Below are 24,138 nucleotides of genomic sequence, written 5' to 3'. Positions count from 1 at the left end.
CAGTCCCATGAATCAAAACCCTGTTAGAATAACATATGAAGTCAATGTGAAAGGTTGTGGTTACACAGCACAGACGAGCCATTTACCAGCACGACTCTGGCCCTTTAAAGGTAATTCATGTTGAACCTGCTACACAAGAATATCAGGTAGTGCAGCATTACACAGGGTATATACTCACACAACTGCCGTTTGTTTGAGAAGGAACAAGCAGCTGTCAGACAGCGAAAGAAAGCTAGATTTGTTTGAGAGAGAAACAATGAATCAAAAGTTTAAATATTTAATTTTATGTCCTACTTTGTTCTAATCCCATTTCACAATGAATTGGCTTCAGACAATCGTTTTGGGATATGTCTTCACTGCCAGTTTTTTATTGGTAAGCAAATTTATCTCACTTTATTTCCCTGATGTTAGATGTTGAATATGAAACCATAATTTGATTTAATCAGTTTGCTCACAACTATGTCCTATTTTTTAAACAGCTTTAATTGGAACGTTCATTTTAATATAGTATGCAGTCATAAGTAAACACTTTGGGGTCATATGAAAGTGGCTTTCATTATTTATTAACAATAAACTCACGTTATATTCATCTAATTGTTTCAGCATGCCTAAATCTAAAAACATTTCTGAGACTGAAAAAGGTTTTTATCTAACATTTAATTAGTTTGGAACCCGTTTTGTTTTGCTTTGCTGTCACTGAATCCACAGGATTATTTTTAGCTACATCAAGAAGCTGCCCAGCTGAACAACATTGTTTGTCGGTGTCTGATCTACTTGGTTGAAGTAATAATTTGTCAGATTTTTGCTTTCATCCAAGGTAAAGATGAATAAAAAGCCTTAAAGTAGATCTTTTACTTCACTCACACTGATAAAAAAAACAAAAAAACAATGGCATTTTGACAATATTTTCGGTCTAGAAAAAAATCAATGTTGAAATCGTATTTTTGATAAAATTCCTAGAAGCACAGTTGTTGATGTTCCTTGTCCATGGGCTCTACTTTGGCTCGCTCCACTCCACTCAGCCCATTTTGTGAAAATTTCCATTACTGGCCTTTCCTGCCTGGCACTGACATTCTTGGTACCTACTTCTCAGCAGGTCCTATTACGGCTGAGCAAGCCAATATCCGATGTGAACAGACTGCTGTACACTGACTGGCCATCCTTATGTCAGCGGCATGAGAAAGTGCTAGCAGAGGTAGCAAGGAGAATCAAAAGGATTTACCATCAACCATCTGACCTAACAGTTATGTTTCTGAAGTGTAGGAGGAAGCTGGAGTACCTCGAGAGAACCCTCTCATGCACAGGGAGATCATGCTTGGAGCACACAGAGAGAGGGATAATTGACAGTTTCTCATTAAACATTCAGAGTGCTCTCTACTCTTTAGCTCAGCCCACAGATTTTCTACAAGATTTAGGTTGGGGGACTGAGATGGCTGTGGGGAACGGTTGGTTTTGTGTCTGGTTAACCATTTCTGTGTTGGTTTGGCCATACGTTTTGGATCATCATGTTAAAAGACCTAATGATGAGCTATTTTTAGTTTAATAGCAGAGATTTTGTAAGAGAAAAAGGCCCAAGGCAAATCTTCACCTTTTTTGTAATGGCAGGACAGCTAAGATGGTGTTCCTAAAAATTTAATCAACCTAAAAAGTATACATAATAAAGTACAAATAAAAAAAATGATTCAGTTAAATTTATTTTAAAGAGGTCGTTATTGATTCCATTATATCTGCCATTGTTAAAAAGACATTTATTTCTTGACATGGGATTTTTTACCCACTCAGTAAATTTGCTAAAATTAAAGGTAACCTTCTTTGTTATATTATTGTGTTTTCTTGTGTGTATATTCCTTAACAGACTTATGCTCATATAAACTGTGACATGATACAAATAATACTTGCAGTTATAAATGTTCACACTGTTTACTTTTCTTTTTATGCTAGTGCCAAACACTGGTAAAGCTGGATGTCACATTATGTTAGGATTCAGTGCCCAAAGTGAGAAAAACTAACCAAAGCATTTCAGTGTGCAAATATAACCGTAGGGAGAATGGAGAAGGAAAAAAAGAGAAAAGAAAAGAAAAGAACAATCCACTTTCTGTTGAGTGGAAGAGTTACTGAGTTTAATATGGATAACTATGTAAGGAAAGAGCCCCAAATCTGTCACTTTTATTCTGAATGGAGGAGCAGATCGTTCAATAAATATTGTCTTATTTGTTAAAGTGAAATATAACAAAAACAGCCTTGTTTCTCTTTGTGAGTCTCATTTAATTTTTATTTCACTTCGACCAGGGAACGTGTGTGTTACAAGCAATTTCAACTCAGAGCAGTGACACCACACCTGACAATTTCATAGGGTTCGACTCAGTCCCTGACAAGGTGGCAGATGGCTCAGTGATCTGTGTGCGGTATCAGTGCTCCAGGCCATGTCAGCTCGCAGTGGAAGTTGTGCTGTCAGCATTAAGGAAGACAGATTTGGTGGTCTTCAGGAGAAAATGGATCAGCAGAACACCTCGAGTACTCAAGATCCAGCAGTTGTTGCTCAGATTGCCTCCCTTTGTGTCCCATCATCACCACCATTTCCACCCGAGCATGTCAGACACCCAGAATGTGACACTCCGAGCTTGGCTGGATGATTTGAAAAAAAGCAGTAATATCGGCTCCATGTTGAGGATTTATAAAGTGCAGCAGGTTGTGCAGCTTTCACTGTGGCCGAGATCCCCACCTGCTGGGTGCCCGTCATGGTCCACTCAACTAATGTGGCTGATGTCCAACAACAGAATTCATCAGTGCCCTCATGAGTCAGGTTAGACCCTTAATCATTCTGTCCTTTTCTTTTAATACAGTACCTGTACAATGGGGAAAGTAAGCATCGAGCATGTCAACGCTATTTGAAGTAGAAATATTTTATAAGGCAAATGAAGTCTACAGGAGATGTTGGTAACAAGTAAAGGAGTCCACACATCCAAATATGTTTACACACATTAGTCTATTACTCAAAGCAATTTGTAATAAATTGTAATGGCACAGAAAATAAGTATTAGACATATTGAAATATGTTTAATAATAATCAAAAAGGCCTTCATGGATTATGAAAACCTTATCTCCTGAATAGAGATTCTAATCACATGCATTTCTCATGTGATTTTAACCTGTTCTTTCACACAAACTGTTTTCAAATCTTGAAGGTTCTGGGCCCTCTTTTCTGCAATCTGATCTTCAGTTCACTCCAATGATTTTGAAAAGGCTTTAAATCAGACGATTGACTGGAACATTCTACTAGCTTTTTTCTTTCTTTCTGTGAAACAGAAAGTTTCCTTGATGTGTGTGTTTGTGACCATGAGGCTGAAAATCTGCCCTTCTTTCACCTTCGGATTCTTGCCAATAATGTTCCACTATATTTCTCCTTTCATATTCCTTCAATTATATGAACTCTGTCAGTAACATATGCTGAAAGACAGCTTACTATTGATATGGTGTTTTGGTGAAGTGCAGTGCCATTCCTCTTCCAAACATGGTGCGTGCCATGACAACCATAGAGTTCAATTTTGTTCTCATCTGATGAAACTATATTTTCTCAGTACTTCACTGAGTTTTCCTAATACAAACTTTCAACAAGCTTCTGCAGTCAGTGAGTCCATTACTCATTGTATTGATGGAAAAAACTGTGGTGCGTTAATTGTTGTTGTTCTGAAGCTCTCTATGAGTGATCTTTGCCTCTTAAAGAGTCTTAAATATTCCTTTGATTCCACTGTCATGATTTAGCAGGGAGCACCCGGTATTGGTGGGTTTACACTGAAATGGTCTGGATTATGGCCTTTGTTGTGCTTACTGGGACATTAAGAAGTTTGGAAATACTCCAACCAATGCAAATGACACTATATTTTAGGGCAAAAGCACTTGAAAGTGTTGAGCAACCTTTTTGTTTATCAATTATGATGTGTACGTCATGTCAGTAGCTCCATTAGAATTATGTATACTAAGAAAAATGCTGATGTGTACCCGTTTTACAGTGTTGTAAGAAAGTATTTGCCCCCATACTGATTCCTTCTTTCTTTGCTTTTTTGCCACACACAAATGTTTTTGTCATCTAAGATTTTAATTTCACTTAAAGCTAACCACCTAAATACAAAATGCAGTTTACAAATGATGAGGGAAAAAGTATTTAAACCAGCTTGGCCATATGTGTGAAAAATATACTGCTTCATGCAACCTAATAACTGGATGTCCCACCCTTGGTGGCAAGAACTGTCATCAAGCATTTGTGATAAATGGCAATGAGTGTTTTACATCACTGTGAAAGAACTTTGACTAACTCTTCTTTGCAGAATTGTTTTACTTTAGCCTCAGTGGAAAGTTTTCTGAGCATGAACGCCCTGTCATGGCACAGCATCTCAATTGGATTTACTCTGACTAGGCCAGTCCAAAACCTGGTCTGCTTCGGACCACTACATGACCCCAAGATGCTTGAGCTTGTTGCTGAAGTTCTTCAGCCTCTCACTGTAGCTTCTGTTGGCTGGTTTGATCTCCTTTGTTAGTTTGTTCGCGGTACAGGCAGGCCAGGAACAAACTAACGAGATCAAAGCAGCCAAGAGAAGCTACAGTGAGAAGCTGAAGAACAGCCTTTCTACTGGTGATGCTTCGGCTGTATGGACTGGTCTGAGAAACCTGACTGCCTACAGGAGCACCCCGACCCTTCCTGAACAGAATCCTGGCCAACCGTCTGAATGGCTTCTACTGCAGACACGACAGGAAGCCGTTCACGCCTCAAATCATCTCCTCTACATCCCATTCAGGAACAAGTTCTTCCCACAAAACAACCAACCCCCTACCTTCAGATCCTCTGCCTGCACTAAAGATCTCCAAGGAAGATGTAAACAGGCTGTTTCAGCGCATGAAAACAAAGAAAGCTGGAGGACCTGATAACGTCTCCCCATCATGCCTGAAAGCCTGTGCAAATCAACTCACTCACTCTTCAGCCAGATCTTCAACAAGTCACCGGAGGCGTGTGAGGTCCCCTCCTGCTTCAAACGATCCACCATCATCCCGGTGCCCAAGAAACCCACCATCCTAGGATTAAATGACTACAGGCCTGTAGCCCTGACGTCTGTGGTCATGAAATCCTTTGAGCAGCTGGTGTTGAAGCACCTGAAAGACATCACAGGACCCCTGCAGTTTGCTTACCAAGCAAACAGGTCGGCAGATGACGCTGTCAACTTAGATCCTCCAACACCTCGACCGTCCAGGGACGTGTGCCAGGATCCTGTTTGTAGAGTTCAGCTCGGCCTTCAACACCATCATACCAGACATCCTCCACCAGAAGCTCACCCAGCTCAACATCCCAGCCTCCACCTTTCAGTGGATCAACAGCTTCCTGAGGGACCGACAGCAGCAGGTGAGACTGGGGAGCATCTTCTCCCGAACCAGATAAATAAGTACTGGTGTCTCCCAGGGGTGTGTTCTATCCCCACTCCTCTTCTCTCTCTATACAAATGACTGCACCTCTGCGGACTCGTCCGTAAAACTCCTGAAGTTTGCTGATGACACCACTGTCATTGGACTGATCCAGGACGGTGATGAGTCTGCATACACACAGCAGGTGGATCGGCTGATACACTGGTCAGAACTACCTTGAACTCAACCCACTCAAGACTGTGGAAATGGTGGTGGACCTTTGGAGAACACCACCCCCATACACCCCCTCACCATCCTCAACAACACCATATCAGCTGTGGACCACTTCAGGTTCTTAGGAGCCACCATCTCTGAGGACCTGAGATGGTCCTCACACATAGACACTGTTCGAAAGAAGGCCCAGCAGAGACTGTTCTTCCTGAGGCAACTCAAGAAGTTCAACCTTCCACAGGAGCTGCTGGTCATCTTCTACACTGCCATCATTCAATCTGTCCTGTCTTCATCCGTCTCAGTGTGGTTTGGCTCATCCACAAAACAGGACAGGTCCAGACTGCAAAGAATAATCAGAACTGACCTTCCCTCCATCCAGGACTTATACAGGTCTAGGGTCAGAAAAAGAGCTGCTAAAATCTCTGCAGACCCCACACACCCTGCACATAAACTGTTCAGAGTTTTACCTTCAGGCTGCCGCTACAGAGCACTGTTCACTAAAACCAGCCGCCACAGAGACAGTTTCTTCCCCCAGGCTGTTTCTCTGTTGAACATTCAATATAGTACAAAACAACAGCATACAGATGTTGCAAATGCACCTTTTTATTTATATAAGTGAATATATGTATATTCTTTAATGCAAAAAACAAAAACCAGAGAGCAAATTACCGGAGTCAAATTCCTTGTTTGTATGTACTAACTTGGCAATAAAGCTGATTCTGATTCTGATTCTGATGGAAAAGACATTTCTCCTTTAGGATTTTCTAGTAGAGAGCAGATGTAAAGGGATGTACAACTTCCAATAAGTTCCACTTTTGTCTCAGTTTCTTTTTGGTCTTCGGTGGACCTCTCCCATAGATGCATGCACTCTTGCCGTAAATTTGCAAGGCTTCCCACTCCTGCAAACATTTTTCACTGTGCCATGTTTTCACCATTTGTGGAAAATGGCTCTCATTGTGGTTCTCTGTTGTCCCAAAGCCTTGTAAATAGTTTTGTAATCTACCAGGACAATTACTTCATTCTCATCTGTTTCTGAATTTCTTTAGACTGGAGCAAGATGTTGCTTTTTGAGAGCTAATAGTCCACATTATGCTATCAGACAGGTTGAATTTAATTGATTTATTGATTTTACAGGTCTAACAGTAAGTAGGCCTGGAAGTGGCTAGTGAAAATGAACTAGACACGGGATTAATTACACTTAATTTAAGATTTAACAAGCCAAGCAATTATGTTATTAATTAGGGCCAGGTTGTTTTGGATAGCTTTTTGCTTAATAAATAACATCATCATTTAGAAACAGATTTTTTTTTATTTCCTCAGGTTGCATTTAACAATAAAATGTTTTAAACATTTAGGTGTGAACAAAAAGTAAGAACAGAAGAAATCTACAATGGGACAAATACCTTTGCTTGGAATTGTATGTTCCTAACTGTGCCTTCAGAGCCTTGAAAATTTTGTGTTTCTGTACAGATGTGATAGATATGCTAAAATTCCCCCTGGCAAGCACTGGCGAGCACTTCGGGGTGGTCCGCAGGTTCGAGCCTTTCATCAACGGGGACCTGGAGAGAGCTCGTCTTCATGCTGTAACAGAGCCCAGGTGGGCGTCCCTCACTGACTCCTAATTTACCTCATTTTAGCTGGTGCTTATTCTGTGTAAGGTTCACCCACACAGCAGGCAATGAAATCCCTGCTCTGTCTGCACATATTGTGCCAAATGCTTAAAAAGCAAGCTTTTTACACATTAAACATTGTAAAGATGCTCACTTACACACCAATGATGATAGTGTTTAATGCTGTGGTTTGTGTTGAGAGCAGCAGGTTGACTGCCACAGGTCAGTAGGTGTTTCGCTTTCAGCTTCTGTTAAAGCTCCCCCAGCTTTCAGTTTTAATTTGTCATCTTTATAAATGACTTTATAAGCTTCGCCAAGCCTCTTCACCCAAGCATATAAGCTTTTTATTTACGGTCAGTGCAGGACAGCAAGGTCAGGCGTTTTTAGCAGACAAGCACAGCATTTTAGATTCAACCCGACGCCTCACTGGGTAAAAAAATGATTTGTCCAATCATGCCATGTTGCTTGGTTTTTCAGCGTCACCTTCTCCGTGTGGATCTACCTGCTAAAATGGTGTCAGCAGAAGCTCTGTGGGATCATCCATCATGTGGATAAGAAACATTTATTTGACTCTGTGCTGATACAAGTCTCAGAAACAGGTGGGTCGCAGCATCTTATGTAGACACATACTGCCAAGGAGAGTTTGATCAAGCTGCCAGGAGATGATCGTGAATGATGATGTGTGTTTTGTGAGACTCAGGAACAGACTGTGTTATGTATTAATAAAGAGCTTTGGATTTCCTCTGGCGAAATATATGACTGTCATATCTTCTGTGTAGGAGACATCATAATTCAGGCCCGTGTGACAACCGGTGAAGATGAAGCATTCCGAACCCACCTAATGTTGCCCCTGTGGAAATGGATTAGATTGGACTGTTACATACTGGACTCAAAGGTAAAGCCCCTGCTCCAACATGCAGTTTTGGGTGGGTGTAGGAGGAATGGAAAGTGGGATTGAGCTGGTACAGTCATCTGAGTTCTTTCTGGTGGTCTGCCTTTGTTTCCTGCTGGAACAGCTGTAAGATCTTGAACGATGGTTTCTTTCCAACCGGGAGATTCAAGCAATTGCAGTCTGTGCTTCAATTTGAAGTTGTCCACAGTTCAGTAGTTTTGTTTCCCCTGAGCTTTTGCTTTGTTATGTTGGACTTTCAGGTACTGCTGAATGTAACATGGGATGCAAAGAGCCACAAATTTGAATATGTGTAAGTAAAATCATTTTTTTTTATGCAAATCCAGGAGAAAACACAAATTTTGCTCTTAAACCTTTGCATGTTGCCACATTGCAAATCAACCAGTCAGTCAGTCAGTCAGTCAGTCAGTCAGTCAGTCAGTCAGTCAGTCATTTTCTACCGCTTACTCCATAGTGGGTCGCGGGGAAGCTGGTGCCTATCTCCAGCAGTCTACAGGCAAGAATAAATCAATAATTTTAATGTAATTTACTTAGACTTTATGTCATTAAAAAACACAATCTGGTGCATAATTGTGAAGTAGAAGAAAAAGGATTCTTAGTCAACAAAGGTTTTTCTAAATGAAAGTCTAAAAAGTGTGGCGTCCATTTGGGTTCAGCCCTATTTACTATGACACCCCTAACCAAGATCCAGTGCAACCCAAGTGCCTTCCCAAATTAGTAAACAGTCTTCACATGTGTAATTTAATTTCAGAATGAGCACAGCCACTGTGTGAAAGCCTCAACGGTTTGTTAGAGATCATTAATGAACATCAAGAAGACCGAAGAACACAGCAGACAGGTCAGAGGTCTACAGATTAAAGAGGGGTTGGGTTCGAAAAAATATCCCAGGCTCTGAATATCTCGTTAATTCATCTGAAAATGAAAATAGTACAGCTCTACCAAGGCATGGCTGTCCACCTAAACTCACAGGCTTGACAGGAAAGGTTAGCATTGAACAAAGAAGCAGCCAAGAAACTTGTGGTTGCTTTGGAGGAGCTCCAGATATCTACTGCTCAGGTAGGAGAATCTATTGAAAGGATAACTAATAGTTTTTGGACTCCACAAATCTGGACTTTATGGAAAAGTGGCAAAGAGAAAAGCCATTGTTGAAATAAAAAGTCATGTTTGTTATATTTTTAGACAGTTGTGGCCTTTATTGCTCATATTTGTTGAAAGTGAATTGACAGGAAATAGGGTGGAGGGAGTGGGACAGTTGCAGACTCAAACCTGCAACAGCCTGCGTTGAGGTTTAAGGCCTCCTTACATGGATCACGTGCTTTGCCCCTGCGCCACTGCTGCACCCCGGGAGTCCTGTTCAAAGTTTGTCACAAGTCTTGTGGGGGACATAGCGACCATATGAGCTGCTCTGAAATTTAACATAATGGCCTACATGCAAAGAGCTATATATGGTGGAAAGCTAATGCTGCACATCACCCTGAAGGAACCATCCCTACTGTGAAGAATGGTGGTGGCAGCATAATGCCATAGGAAGGTTTTTCTTTAAGGACTGGCTCAATTGGCTTTTAATACAAATGCATGCCACACTTTTAAGATTTATAAAAAAAATTAAAACCAGGTATCCTTTTCCTTCTACTTCACAATTTCATGTTGGTCAGTCACATGGAATTCCAGTAAGTTACACAACTATTTTTCTTTGTAACACAACAAAATGCAATGTGAATTATTTGGCAAGGCAGTGTTGGAAAAAACCTGTTAGGTTGAACATTACCTTCTCTGAATGCATAGGAGTGAGCACTGTTTTAAATGCCATTAAATATTTTACAGATTTAGGAACACTATTCACTATAATGACACAGATGGATACTTTGTGATTGGAGGAGGCAGATACATGCCAGGCATCCATGGCTACTTTGGACCTTTCAAGTATTATCGTTTTGGAACCAAAGAGGTGACATTTCCACTCTGCAATCACAAACAGTGTTTGTTCTGTTTTATGACTGTTCATCGCTGTTTCAACTTCATTGCTTTTTATGTTCCAGATAGAAAATCAGCTTCACCCCATGTCAACAGCACAGGAGCTGGACAGGGCTTATGTGAAGTGTCAGGAAATAAGAACATTTACAAAGGCTTTTCTGCAGCAAGCTGCCGAGAGTCACCTTCTGTCCCTGACCAACGAAGGTGAAATACTATTTTGACATGTCCTAAAAATGTAATGTTACAACCAATCAACAGAGAAACACCTTGTGTGAGTCTAAAATCAAAGGTGCAAATATTCCAAGCACACATATACAGGGAACATGAGGAATGCTGGTGACAAGTTGCTTCTTCTCCTTTTTATTTCAGCCGTCTGTTCTAACAACCTTCTGAGACTTTGGGCTCAGTTTGAAAGCAGAAAGACAACATGCACACAGACATGGACCATGGAAACACAACAAAAATACATCACACTTTTTCATTTCCTGCAAAGAGAGGAGGAGATTATCCAAAAAGGTGACCAAGATTTACATCCCAAGTAAATGAAAACTCCTCTTTATTATGTAATAATCCAACAGTTAACTGTGGTATCTGTTTCTGCAGGACATTTGGGTATGAAGCACCTTGGAAGTATTTTGTTTGAGCTATCGGTTAGCTCTTTCTTCCTTTTTGAAGAGAAACCAATAAAGATCTCGTCCAAATCGATGACTCTGTTACAAGCATCCTCCTGCTTTGGAAACCACAGAGCATCTCTGTTATTGGCCACCATCTACCTGTCTGGCCTTGGTCACCCAGCCAATCAAAAACAGGTAGAATGTACTGTATGCCTTGTATTCACAGTGCCTTGCAGTGTTTTTTTTACAGGAATGTTATGTAATAGGACAACACAAGGTAGTACCTTATTGTGAAGTGGAAGGAAATTATGTGTTTTCTATTTTTCTTTTGAAAGTGCCACACATTTTCAATTGGATTTAGATCTGGATTTAGACTGAGCCATTCTAACATATGAATAAGCATTGAACTAAACTATTCGATTGAAGCACTATCTATGATTCGTGTCATTGTCCTGCTAGAAGCTGAATCTCCACCCCAATCTCAGGTCTTTGGCAGCTCGTTTTGTACCAGTTCACCCTTTACAAGAACTGGTCTAAATTCACCTTACCCTGGACAAAATGATTTAATTCATGTTCACTGTTCCCCACACAAACAGCGTGAACTCATTTACAACTCCAAAATGAACTAGTTTTCATTCATTCATCATTTTTGTCTGAAATAAAGATTAAAATAGATGTATAAGTCATTTAGTTTGCATATCTACTGTAATATGTTATCACCTAGCAAATATAACCTAGCCTTTGCCAGGTGATCTATTACATTCTCTACCATTTTCTGTGCTTACATAAACTGCATTTGATTATGGCAAATTCCAAAGCAGGTTTTCTCAATAAAATATTTAAATGTTTTCATTTTATTTAAACAAAATGATTCTGAAATTTTAACAAAAATTTAGACAATGTTTTTAATTGTGGCATCTTTTAATGCAAGACAAGGTCAGTGTCCCTCTTGAACAAAGTCCTCATGCAAATGAAAGAAAAATTTGGTGTTGTTTTTGTTGCTAGAGATAGCAGAAGGCTTTAAGCTAAATCTCTGAATCTTCCACCCAAATTTGAGGTGCAAAAAATACTGTGTTCAATAAAGTAGTTTTAATGGTTAGGAAACGAGCCTTCAGTTTATAATCCGAGGTTTAAAGACAAGCCAAAGGAATAATAGTCAGGACAAAGATGGCAACTATTGTATTTGTGTGTGTAACAGCTGAACAATTCTTTCAACAAGCTCATGCAAAACACTGTTTGCAACCTGTAACATGTTTTCCTCCAGGACAGACCTTTATTTAACTCTTTCCGTCTCCACATCAGCTCGAACCAGAGTCCCTGCTGAAGAAATTCATCACCACAGCATGATGCTGCCACCATCATGTTTCACTCTTAGCATTATGTGTTCAGGGTGATGTGTACTTTTAGCTTAGCGGCATGCAACATTTTGCAGTCCAAGATGTTTCTCGTCTCATCTGAGCAGATGCCTCCTTTCTTCTGCCTGTGCTCTCAGATTAACTGGAAGACCAAATATTTGTAGATTGTGCCATACTCTCCATTTTCAGGTGATATATTAAACATCTGTAAGGTGTACACACCTTTAAATATTATTAAATAACCTGACCCTGTTTTAAATGTCTTCAGTACTTTCTGTATGTGTTCCTTGCTCTTCATGATGTTGTTCGTTCACCATTGTACCATCTAACAAACCTCTGAGGCCTTCACAGAGCACCCTGATTTATACTGAGAATAAAGTTTGCACAAATTGTGTTCAATTTCCTAAGCATGGGACTTCTAAAGGGAATTGATTGCACTAGATTTTATTTTGGGACATCAGAGTAAACAAGGCTGAATCTTTTGTAAGGAAGCCATGTATCACTTTCCCTACATTTCACAGTTATGCACTGCTCTGTGTTGGTCTATTGCAATTCATAAAATGCATTAAAGTTTGTTTTTGCATCATAACAAAATGTGAAAATAGTTAATGGTACATCCCAGTCAAATGTTTGAGATACACTTTCTTATTTTTTGGTTTCCTTTATTTTCATGACCATTTACATTGTAGATTCTCACTAAAGGCATCAAAACTGTGAATGAACACATGTAGAATTATGTAGTAAATGTAAATGTGTGAAATAACCCTCAACATCTTTTATATTTAAGATTCTTCAAAATAGCCACCCTTTGCTTTGATTACTGCTTTGCTCTCTTTTTATTCTCTCCATGAGCTTCACGAGGTGGTCACCTGAAAAAGATTTCCGAAGAGTCTTGAAAGAACTTCCCAGAGGTTAATATTTCAGTCATCACAGCAAAGGGCGGCTACCATAAGGAATCTGAAATAAAAAACATATTTGAAGTTCTTCTACAGTTTTGTTTTGCCACATCATTTTATATGTTTTCATTTACAGTTTTGATGCCTTCAGTGAGAATCTGTGTACAATGTAAATAGTCATGAAAATGAAGAAAAGCATAAATGAAAAAGTAGGTCTAAAACCTTTGACTGGTAGGCAAAAACAATACTTTTGCAAGGCTCTCTATTCCAATCCCTACTCTATTACATATTTAATCACTTGTGAGTGTATTTTAAACCTGATGTTCAATATGTTTCAGGGTCATGTCTATAGTTTGATTGGTGCCTCCAGTGATGATCGTTTTGCCATGATGCATGCAGGGTTCAAACACACACATGGACTTGATGGGTTTCCTCAAGACTTGGACATGGCTTATGGCTACTATTCCAACGTTGGAGCACAGAGCAGAATCGACAGCTTGCGAGTACATGAATATAAGGTAGCAATCACTGTAAATTTGTTTAATCGTTAAATAGCAGAAGAGCTGTCATTAAAAGAAGTAATCTATGAATTTGTCATTTTGTTATTTAGACCTGTCTCTGCATATTGGAGCATGCTGTTGTTCCTTATACTTGAACAAGATAAAATTGATTTTGCTGTCTGTCAGTTTTTTTCTAAAACTAGAGCCAGCATCTGGTGTGTTTAGTTCTAATTTAAGATTGGACACAGAAAACAACAGCTTAAAGGGATAGCAGAAAACTGGTTGGTTTTACCTTTAATTTTTATGCCCTAATAAACAAAGCAGATAGGATCAATGCAGTATAAAAGGTACCAAAGGCTGATTTTATTGTTTTTACAAGCACCCAATCTAGCTGTCCCTTCAAAGAGATATAAGCGGCATTAATCTGCGCATTATCTCTGGGTTAGAATGAGAATAGTTGCAGAAATTGTAATAGGAATTTTATAGCAGATAAACATGCAGCACACATGGCAGCAGTCTTCTAAAAACATACCGACTCTAAAAATATGATTAATTGCATGTTTGTTTGTCCAGCCAGCTGGATTGAGAAGAGGCTGCAGGAAAGCTAGAATGGATGAGCTCTAAATCTTCATTTAAAAATTGAGCCGTCTTGATGAATGCCAAATAGCACTCCAAAGATAAGAGGCCTGCTATGAGAGAAAAGGCTGCTTCCTACTGATTTCCTGTTTATTCTATCAGTATTTCAATAAGCTCCATCTAATGAAGAGAGTTGTATGAAAACACCAGAGACCTGACTGTCTGCTTTAGCTTGAACAGGGAATCAACACACCGAGACAACAATGAAAAAATGCATTCAAAAGTTTGACCAAAAGGACAGGATGGGATCAAAGTGCAACAATCTTCTGTTCTTTGAAATGTTTGAATGGAACCAGTTAAAAATCTGACTGATATGCGCTGAGCTTTATTTTAAAAAGGGATGTAAATAAACTGAATAAATAAACTGAATGTCATCTAAACATCAGTCTCAGCTTAGCTCTGTGTAAACCACAGTCTAACAATTGTTGTGATTGCAGAACTGTTAGTGAAATGTGATCAAACCACACCCACACACTCAGTATTACTCAGAGAACCCAAGAGATTGTGGTGTTTGAAACTAATTGTAGAATGACTCATAAATATTTAAAGCAACTAAAACACATCTGTGTCTCTATTTAGCTATCCAGTGCTGTAAATTCTTTAGCTTGTGGTTTAGTTTGCACATGACTATGTCTTAACTGTACTGCTATTGTTCTTTTAATACAAAACAAAACACAATATTATCTTAGATACATGTACCATAGGCATAAATGTCATGTTGATCTAAAGCTTTTAAAATGTTTTTTCTTCAGTGTAGAATGATTAGATGACAGATACATTCAACAATCTTTAAAAACTAGAATTAGCTGAACAGGTATGAATTTATTATGGATTTTCTCTAATCCAAACATGGTCCAAGTTAGCAATACAAGCTACATAATATCTGTCTCTTACTAAGGTTCATCATGACTAAACCATTTTTGTTGCCATTATTGACGTTCTGGCATAATTCTGGTTGAATATTTGATAGCTATTCTCATCGGAATTGGTAGAATTACTTAACATTAGTTAGTTTCCTAACACGGACCCAGCTTTCAAGCATGTATGAGTGTTTACAGGAAGAGCAAGTTCAAGGACTTTCCTGAAGCTTGTTAGTCTGCTTTGCCGCTTATCAAAATCAGTTTTCATGTGTATTTGGTGTTGTTTTGTCCTGTTGGAGCCTCAAACTCTGTTCAAGTTTCAACCCTCTGACCCAACTTTTCCCCTCAAATAAAAGTAAACTGCTAAAGAATTTCAACAACAACCCAGGAACCACAAAGGCTTAATACCAATCATACAATGCTGGAACACCAGTGTCCTTGTCCAGAAGGTGACAAAAGACGGAAGCACCCACTCGAAAACACCTTGACTGAAATTTATGCTTGCCCATATGTTATATCCAATTGTCTTCTAGAGAGAACATTCCTGCCGGATGAGAAGTTTGGGCAATGTCACCATTGTTGTTGAAACACCAAACTTTCTCCAAATTTCAATCATCCATCTGTCTATCAGGTGAAGATCAACAGAAAGATCTTTATTATCCTGCATATTAATTATTTTACCCACATTATGCAATGCAACACTACCACTGGAGCAAAACAGTGCACAGCATGATGCTGCCACCACCTTGCTTGGCAGTTGGTATACAGTTCTTAGGTTTGAAAGGCTCAGCAGGACCAGATGTCTCTGTAGTCACTGTGGCCAAATTGCTCAATCTTTATCTAATCTGATCATTAAACACAGAAGATACGTTGCTATAGCTTGAAACATGGATCTTGGCTAGTACCCTTTCAGTGTAGATTGATATCAAAATTTCCATGACACTGGTGTTCCAGCATGTTCCAGTTTATGAAAGGCCTTTTATTTGGTGGTTCCTGTGGTTTTCTTGAACATTCTAACATATTCCTATTCATCTGAGGGTGATAGCTCAGATGAATGGGACAATGTCCCCAAATTCACATCAAAACGCATTTTGGTAGTGGTTCTGAATCACTAAAATTAGGTGAACACGTTTGCACCTATTATAGATTTTCTGTAATCCAAACATGGTCCAGGTTCGACATACAGGCCCCACTGATATTTGTTTAAATGTACTTTACAAAGGTCCACCTTGACTAAACCATTTTTTGTCGCAATCAGTGGAATTCTGATATAATTCTGGTTTAATTTTTGAAAGCTATTGTTTAAGGTCAAAACATTAAACATTAGTCCTATTGAAGATTAAAACCAATAAATTTAAATTAACTCTATCGGTTCTGCCAATAGGATTGGTCAAAACTCCAGCCAGATATTTAGCTATGCCAGAGGCTTGTTGATGCCTTCAAAAAGGGTGGGGAATTTTAGGTGTTCTTTCTATCATCACTCAACCGTAAAAAGGAAAAGTTCAAATACATCAATAAAATCCCCAAATTTATATGACATTCATCTTGATGCTGAATGCACACCCAGGTACACCCAGAAAAAAAAAAAACTAAAAGCAACTGAACACCGGAGTTGAATCACACTGATTGGATATTGAAATTGTCTAATGAATGATAATGGTGCACTCAATGAGGAGATGTGTCATTTACTAGCTTCAAGTGTTTACAGAGGAATTATATTAGTAATAACAACCATTTGGTGTATTTACAAGTTTACCATCATAATCACTGTGTTTGTCTTTCCTGTAGCAATACACACCTCAGTTTATCTATTTAGGTGATGAGGAGGATTTAGGCACCCTGACAGATGAGTCCAGTGATGTCTTTCAGTATTTACGATTTCAAGCAGAAAGGGGAGACCCGGAATCCCAGGTATGTTGGTCACATGTCTCTGAGAATGTCTTTCATAGGATTTATTATTCAAAGGATTTCTGTGTGGTTATCCGTGGACGATGCATAAAAGCACAGGAGCAGAATTTAATTTCTCTTCTGTGGTCAGTGGTCGAGTCAGTGTCCTGAAAAGACTAATAAAATCTCTATTAACTTTAGAGACGTCTCGGAACAATGCTTTACTGGGGACAGAATGGAGTCTCCAAAGACATAGCGAGCGCGGTGAAGTGGTTTGAGAAGAGTGCGATGCAAATGAAGGATCCCGCGGCAGTCTACGACTACTCCATCCTGCTAATGAAGGTTGTGCAAAATCATAAGGACCTTCTTTTACGACTGAAATGAACACAGTCCTTTTTGAGAGTGTTTTTGTTTGAGCCGCACACACTGTTTTGACACTTATTGATTTGCTGATTGATGTTGATTCCTTCAGGGCCAAGGAGTGAAGAGAAACTATACTCAAGGTTTTCAGCTTCTGAAAAAAGCAGCTGCAATGGTGAGGGAACAGCAATCAATCAGTGTGTTTACTCCATAGGAGCTCACTATGAAAACCAGTTTCTGTTTCCTTTCTTTAGGGCTCAATTAATGCCCTGAATGGCTTAGGCTGGTACCATGGGATTGTGCTGAAGGACCACAGAAATGCAACGAAATACTTTGAACAAGCTGCACTAAATGGGAGTGATGATGGGATGTTTAACCTGGGAATTTATCATCTCACTGGGGAAAACCCAGACAAGCCATGGAAGAATGAGGTTTTCATTTTCAGACCTTACATTGGCTCCGCAGTCCAAATGTAATTGTTTTGCTGATCCATTTATTTTTTGCTGCCATCCACAGAGCGCTGCATTCGAGCAGTTTCTGAACGCTTCTCGCATCGGCCACATAGCTGCATCAGTGGAGGTAGCGTGGTACCTTTCGACAGGAAGCCTGGAGGGGGTTTCTCAGGATGTGGAGAGGGCTGTGATGTAAGAGGCTTTCATTAGCTTGTTGAAGAAAACACTGTTATGGGTTGTTGCACCGTAGCCTGCAGCTTAGTACCATCTAATTTCAATGACAGTGGCTAATTCAAGGTCAAAACCAGTATTTGCATATCTAAAAATAAGAGCCGCTGCCACTGCGTTGTTGTCTAGCACAGAGAGATTCTGTTTAACCAAATGAATCCAGAGCATTTTTGTTGCTGCTGTGTTTTAGCAGTATGTTTATTTATAGCAAGTTAGACTGTTTTATGTACATTGCCTTGCAATTGTGTTCATACTATCACATTAGAATCACAACCTAAAATATATTTTAATTGTGTTTTATGTGATAGACCAACACAAAGTAGTAATTGTGAAGTGAAAGAAAAATTAAAAATTTTTTAACAATAAAACATTTTAAACGTGTGATACACTTTGGAATACAGCCCCATATACTCTGATTGCCCTAAAAAAAAGTAGTGTAAAACTAGTGCGAACAATCAGAGGTCACCTAATTAGTAGATGGAGTGCACACAGGTGCATCTTAGTATAAGATTAATGTTAGAGGACATTTGTGAAACACTCTTAGGAAGACCAAGGAACACACCGCAGAGGTCAAGGAAAATGTAGAGGAGACGTTTGAAGCAGGGCAGGATGTAACGCAATATTCAAAGCTGTGAACATTTCATTTATATTTGAGGTACAACAGCATTTCATTTCCCTTTGAGATTAATAAAGTGTTTTTGACTTGAATTTAATTGAATTTAGTATTGTTCAGACCCTCAGCTGGCAATGGCAGATGACCACTGACACCCAGCCAGCTTCTGCTGAAAGTTTCATGTTAAAAGGAAAGCTTTCCTTTCCACTGCTGCCACAGTGACCCAATGCAAGTGGCTGGGTTACCTTTTTTACCAGTCAGTGTAATAAGATGATCTTGAAGATTGAATTCTATTATATTTAATAATTTTTTCTTTGATTTGATTGAATTGAGTATATGTTTCTGTATATACAGGTACTTCACAAAAAATTTGAATACATAGAAAAAGTTCAATACTCATTTCAGAAAGAGACACTCATACAATAACATACAGCCAGAGTAGCAATGGACAAGTCAATGCTCAGACCAAAATCCAAAGGTTTATAGATACTCCCCATCCAGTCTGACTGACTAAGATTTTTCAAATGTATTTGACATTTCACGTGGTATTTACATGGTAAATACAAAGGCTAAAATTAAATATTGTTTCTTACCAGCCTCTGGCAGTGCAAACTATTATTTTGCAAGGGGAATTGTCATCGTCTCTAGATGTGGAAAGCTGATAGAAGCATACCCCAAAAGAATTCCTGTTGCGATTGCAGCAAAAACTGGATATATAAAAGGGGCATGCAATCACATTCATACTATATTTTTTATTTGAACAAACTGTTAAAAACCACGTAACATTTTCCTTCTACTTTACTATCATCCACAACTTTGTGTTGGTCTGACACATGAAATCTGAAAAAATGTATATTGAACTTTGTTGCTGCGATGAAATAAAATGTGGAAAAGTTCAGGAGGTATGAATCCTTTTCACCCTCTATAAATCATATTTCATATAACACACTCCGCAGATTGCTGCAAAAGGTCTGCAAACAGAACGGCCACCTTGGATTCATGATCAGGGAGGCTCTTCAGGCACACCTCCAGGAAGCTTGGTAGGAAAATGAATTTGATTTTTATTTCACACATGTTCATGCAGTCCTTTGTTCTGATCATCACTCGTTGTCTGCTGTCTCTCATATTTGCTCTATGGTGCTGCCAACAGGCAGGAAGCACTTGTTAAGTACATTTTGGCTGCTGAAACCGGTCATGGTTTATCCCAGAGTAACGTCGCTCACCTGTGTGAGGTACGTCTATGCCCTCTCTCTGCTCTTAACCCCTCCATGTGTGTCCCTGAAGCCTTTTAATCTTATTCCAGTCTACTTCTGCAGTTAATGTATCATAATTGGAGTTGTGATTGTAGCTAATGGACAAATCCCTCATAATTCCAGTCACACACTAAATGAAGAGAACTATCCCAGAGGGAAATTATTAGCAGTTGATAACATGCCCTCGTTATTGCTCTGCTCTCTCCCACCAAGGAGCTGGGCTTCGGTTATGACTGTCGGTGGAGATATCACAACCACTCTATATTAAACTCTGATCCTCATCCATCCAGTGAGTTCATCTCATTTCATTTTGCTTTAACCTCTCTTTCCCTGCCAGTCTGGTCATTGAACAGCAAATATGTCTCTTCTTTATAGTCTTGCTGAAAATAGGAGACTACTACTACCATTCCTCCAGCACACAAGGGGACTCATTATCCTTGGCTGAGCAGGCCGTATCAATGTATAGCAGAGCAGCTCGGGCGCACAGCCCTCAGGTGACAGATTTACTTGAGCTGTAATCTCATCACCCTATGATAAACTTAATTAAACTTCCACAGGCTGAGGCCCTGCGCAATAAAAACAACAAACAGCATTACACACTGTTATTATTTGGAGACTTTCTGAGTGAATAACGCCTTAGCCGACTGTTATCTTTCTGTTTTGACTCTGACTCACAGGGAATGTTCAACTTAGCCGTTTTGGCTCAAAAAGGGCACATCCTTCCAAAGAGTGTCCTGGACTTCTTCAATGCATCGTGTTCTGATGGAGTGGAGTCTGTGATGGAGAAGATTTTAAAAAGGTGATGGGTTGTTGGGGCCTGTGCAATGTCTACTTTAGTCCGGTCTTTACTTATTAGAGCCAATGATGTAACTCTTGTCATGTGTAACACTGTTTGCACTGTTATGTCTCCTTGCTCAGATGTGCAGCGATTGAGGATGATGAGGCAGTTACACCCTGTTCTTTAGCTCTGCTCGGACTCCAGATGGGAAAAGCCTGGAGGAGTGTGACTCAGAGCCGAGCACAGCTCATTTTGGTGAGCTTGAGACAGTCATCTCATACTGTGTAGAAAGAATAGACAAGCAACACACCTCTAGCCTACATACTGTAGGTTATAATAATCCAGCCTTTAATTATAGCTGGACTTTTAGTGGCTTGCAAAAATATCCAAACCCCATGATTTTTTTACTTCCACAAACTTCCTTGTATTTCATTGGGATTTTATGTGATAGACCAACATAAATTAAAACGTTATTGTGAAGTGAAAGCGAAATGCTTCATGGTTTTCATTACCGTTTACAAATCAAAAGCATTTTTATTCAGACCCCTTTGTTCTGATACCTCAAATTAAAATTCACTGCAGCTAATTGCCTTCAGAAGCCACCTAGTTAGTAAAGATGGTTTATCTGTCTGCATTCCATTTAATGTATATATACAGCTCTTCTTTGAAGGCCTTGTTAATTAACAAACGGAATCATGACGACCAAAGAGCAAAGCAAGGTAAGTCAGGGATAACACTGGGAAGACATTTGAAGAAGAGCGAAGTTATGAAATAGTTCCACAGCTCAGGTGGAAAAAACTGTTGACACAACAACTATTCAGCAAATCAGGTCAGCAAATCTGACCTTTTTGGAAAAGTGGCAGGAAGAAAGCTGTTGCTAAAAGAAAGACATAAGAATCTCTTTTGAAGCTTAGCACAAGCCATGTAGGAGACACGGCAAACATGTAAAAATGTGCTCTGGATAGATTAGACCAAAATTATTATTTTGGCCTACATGCTATGCGTGTGCAAAAACTAACACTGTACATCACCCATATCAACAGTGAAATATTGTGGTGGCAGCATAATACTGTCAGCATGTTTTACTTCAGTACGGACATGGAGGTAGACAAAGAACAATTCTGAAAGAAAACCTGTTAGAGATGTCAGAAACCTAGTTAGTGGATCACCTTCCTACAATAAAATGGTTTTGATCAAAGCATATTCATATGTTAATGGTAAATGGACTGAACTTATATAGTGCTTTTTCAATCATACAGACCACTCAAAGTGCTTTACACTAGAGCCACATTCACCCAATCGCACTCACTAACACATTCATACACCGATACGCAGATCGGTAGGCAACTTGAGGTTAAGTGCCTTGACATATGGCAGGAGGAAGCTGGAATCAAACCCACAACCTTCTGATTGCAAGATGACTACTCTTCCTACTGAGCCACAGTCGCCTCTGGGTTATGTTAGAATGACCCAGTGAAGGTCCAGACACACATCCGATTGAGAATCTGGAGCAACCTTGCAAAAAGCCTTTCACAAATAAACTTGAGCTATTTGGGCTATTAAATCATGTATCATTTTACCTTCACTTCACTATGATTGAAGAAGGTTGAAGGGGTCTGAATTCATTCGCAAGCCACTCTAAATTTGACATTTAATCCATTACAGGATTTTTCTTTGTGGGATAAATAATAGAACATTTTAATCATTGCTGTTTTTTCTCTATAGGCATATGCATCCATTGTCTCCATGTTAGTCTTTGTAGTTGTGGTGCCATTGCAGGGCTGTCTTGGTAAGTTGACAATGTCCACTATTGCATCCACTTGCGAGCGTTAGCCACTAGATGGCACAGTTTCCCACATATTAGTTCAGTTTTGTAAAGTCAGGTTCGTCATGTCTTTTTTCCTTTCTGTACATTACAGAGCAAAGAAGCAGGACATCTGCTCTGAGGAGGAGGAGGACAGTTTCTGTCAGCCAAACAGACCAGGCAGATGACGTGGGGAGAGCAGCAGGGAGTGTATGGTCCACTGTACATGACGAACAGCGGCTCAGGCAGGCCAGCGATTTAGCTGTGACTCTATCGGGCGTGTGCCTCTGTGCTTTCTGGACCACACTCCTCTATCATCTCCTACAAAAGACAATTCCCAGCACAGTGATCCAATAGACACAGCAAAATCCCCCTTATTGGAGGAATGTACATTTAGAGGATAAACGTCATGGATTATTAATGTTTCTGAGCCATGTGACTCATTTTAAGACATAAAGGAGAATAATACGAGTCATGATGACAGAGAGATCAGCTTTATCTAAAAACTGATGTCCTCAGTAGCAATATTAACTGTTTTATGCTTACAGTAAATTAACTACTTATCACAGAGTTCACTTAAGTCCTTGGCTTCATGTTGCTGCATGTATTTTTTATGTTTTGAATGTTTGGCAGGGGTTTGAACCTTGACCTGCATGTAAGTCAAAAATAGATATAAAGTCAATAGCTGTGCATTAAAATAAAAGATTCACCCCTAGTGATGATAATGTGGGGAGATGATTTATGAGCTACATTTCAATAAGTTACCTATTAAGGCTTGGAGCAAGTCCTATCAGTGACAAGCTGATGATAAGCTCTACTCAGGACACAAGGATATAAAGCAAGAGTATGTGGGGCATAAAAACCTGAGGTTTGGTCTGAAAGCCCAATGGTGGAATTTCAAATTTTATTGACTTAGTCTCTGTACAGGTGCCTTTGGTCAATAATAAGATAAGAAGGTATCAGCTGTACCCATCGGTAATAAACGTTTGGCTGGAAACAAAGGTAACTATAGCAACAGGTGATTTTTTTAAACAAATCTTGTGCATTTTTGGGCTAGGATAAAATAAACCGCATTTGTTAATTCAGTATGTCAGTAAAATTATAATAATGGGAAATATTGAGGGGTAGTTTTGTTGTTGTGCCTTCCAGCCAATATAAAGAACAGTTATTTACAGGTCTGACCGTCTATGATGTGATAATGTGTAGCTGGCATTCACGAAGCTGTCATCAGTTAAATTAGGAGTTGCACAGTGTAATCAACTCCATGCGAAGCTGCCTCACTTTAAACTGACTGTGTATAATTTAAATTAATTAAATGTTATGCCTCTTTTGTCTTATAACTCCAAAACATGAGTCATGTTACTTTTTTTATTTTACTAAACAACATGTGTTCAGATTCATTGCTTAAATTGCGTAATTTATTTACATATCTTTTCCTTTTCTTGACTTTTATGAAACAAGAACTAGATATGTGATGATAAAGTTTGGTTCTGGTTCTGGTGAAAACAAAATGAAAAAAGGAAAAAATCAAATTCTATTTTATTTTTTTTATGAAAAAAGAACTAGATGCATGTTTATAGGGTCTGGTTTTATAGTTGCAAAAGAGGTGAAAAGAATTAAAACAGTTTCACAGCTCAACCTTTTTACTTTAAACTGACTTTATATGATTTTAAATTGAATGCTATGCCCCTTTTTCTTATCCCACTGAAACATGAGTCATCTGCCTGGTATTCTATTTTATGAAACAAAAACTAAATGTTCAGACATGCTGCTTATGTGTTTACAG

The 24,138-nt window shown here is 39.2% G+C and overlaps 1 protein-coding gene across 1 annotated transcript; it reads left to right on the top strand.

The window, feature by feature from the left end:
• The first annotated feature begins 223 nt into the window (after positions 1-223).
• Positions 224-23,067, top strand: LOC124873914 (protein sel-1 homolog 3-like). Its single transcript, XM_047374966.1, has 24 exons — positions 224-373; positions 2,290-2,803; positions 7,093-7,219; positions 7,710-7,831; positions 8,012-8,127; positions 8,385-8,434; positions 9,967-10,090; positions 10,182-10,320; positions 10,486-10,632; positions 10,720-10,925; positions 13,320-13,499; positions 16,766-16,888; positions 17,066-17,206; positions 17,337-17,399; positions 17,479-17,655; positions 17,741-17,868; positions 19,474-19,557; positions 19,668-19,749; positions 19,984-20,059; positions 20,146-20,264; positions 20,448-20,569; positions 20,689-20,803; positions 22,274-22,337; positions 22,468-23,067. The coding sequence occupies exons 1-24, from the start codon at positions 317-319 to the stop codon at positions 22,707-22,709; spliced, it is 3,318 nt and encodes a 1,105-aa protein (XP_047230922.1). The 5' UTR covers positions 224-316; the 3' UTR covers positions 22,710-23,067.
• Positions 23,068-24,138: the final 1,071 nt, after the last annotated feature.

Source organism: Girardinichthys multiradiatus, chromosome 9 (genome assembly GCF_021462225.1).
Source record: "Girardinichthys multiradiatus isolate DD_20200921_A chromosome 9, DD_fGirMul_XY1, whole genome shotgun sequence".
Classification (NCBI taxonomy): Eukaryota; Metazoa; Chordata; class Actinopteri; order Cyprinodontiformes; family Goodeidae; genus Girardinichthys; species Girardinichthys multiradiatus.
The sequence above is the reverse complement of the archived record's forward strand: the minus strand, read 5'-3'. Positions and strand labels throughout refer to the sequence as shown.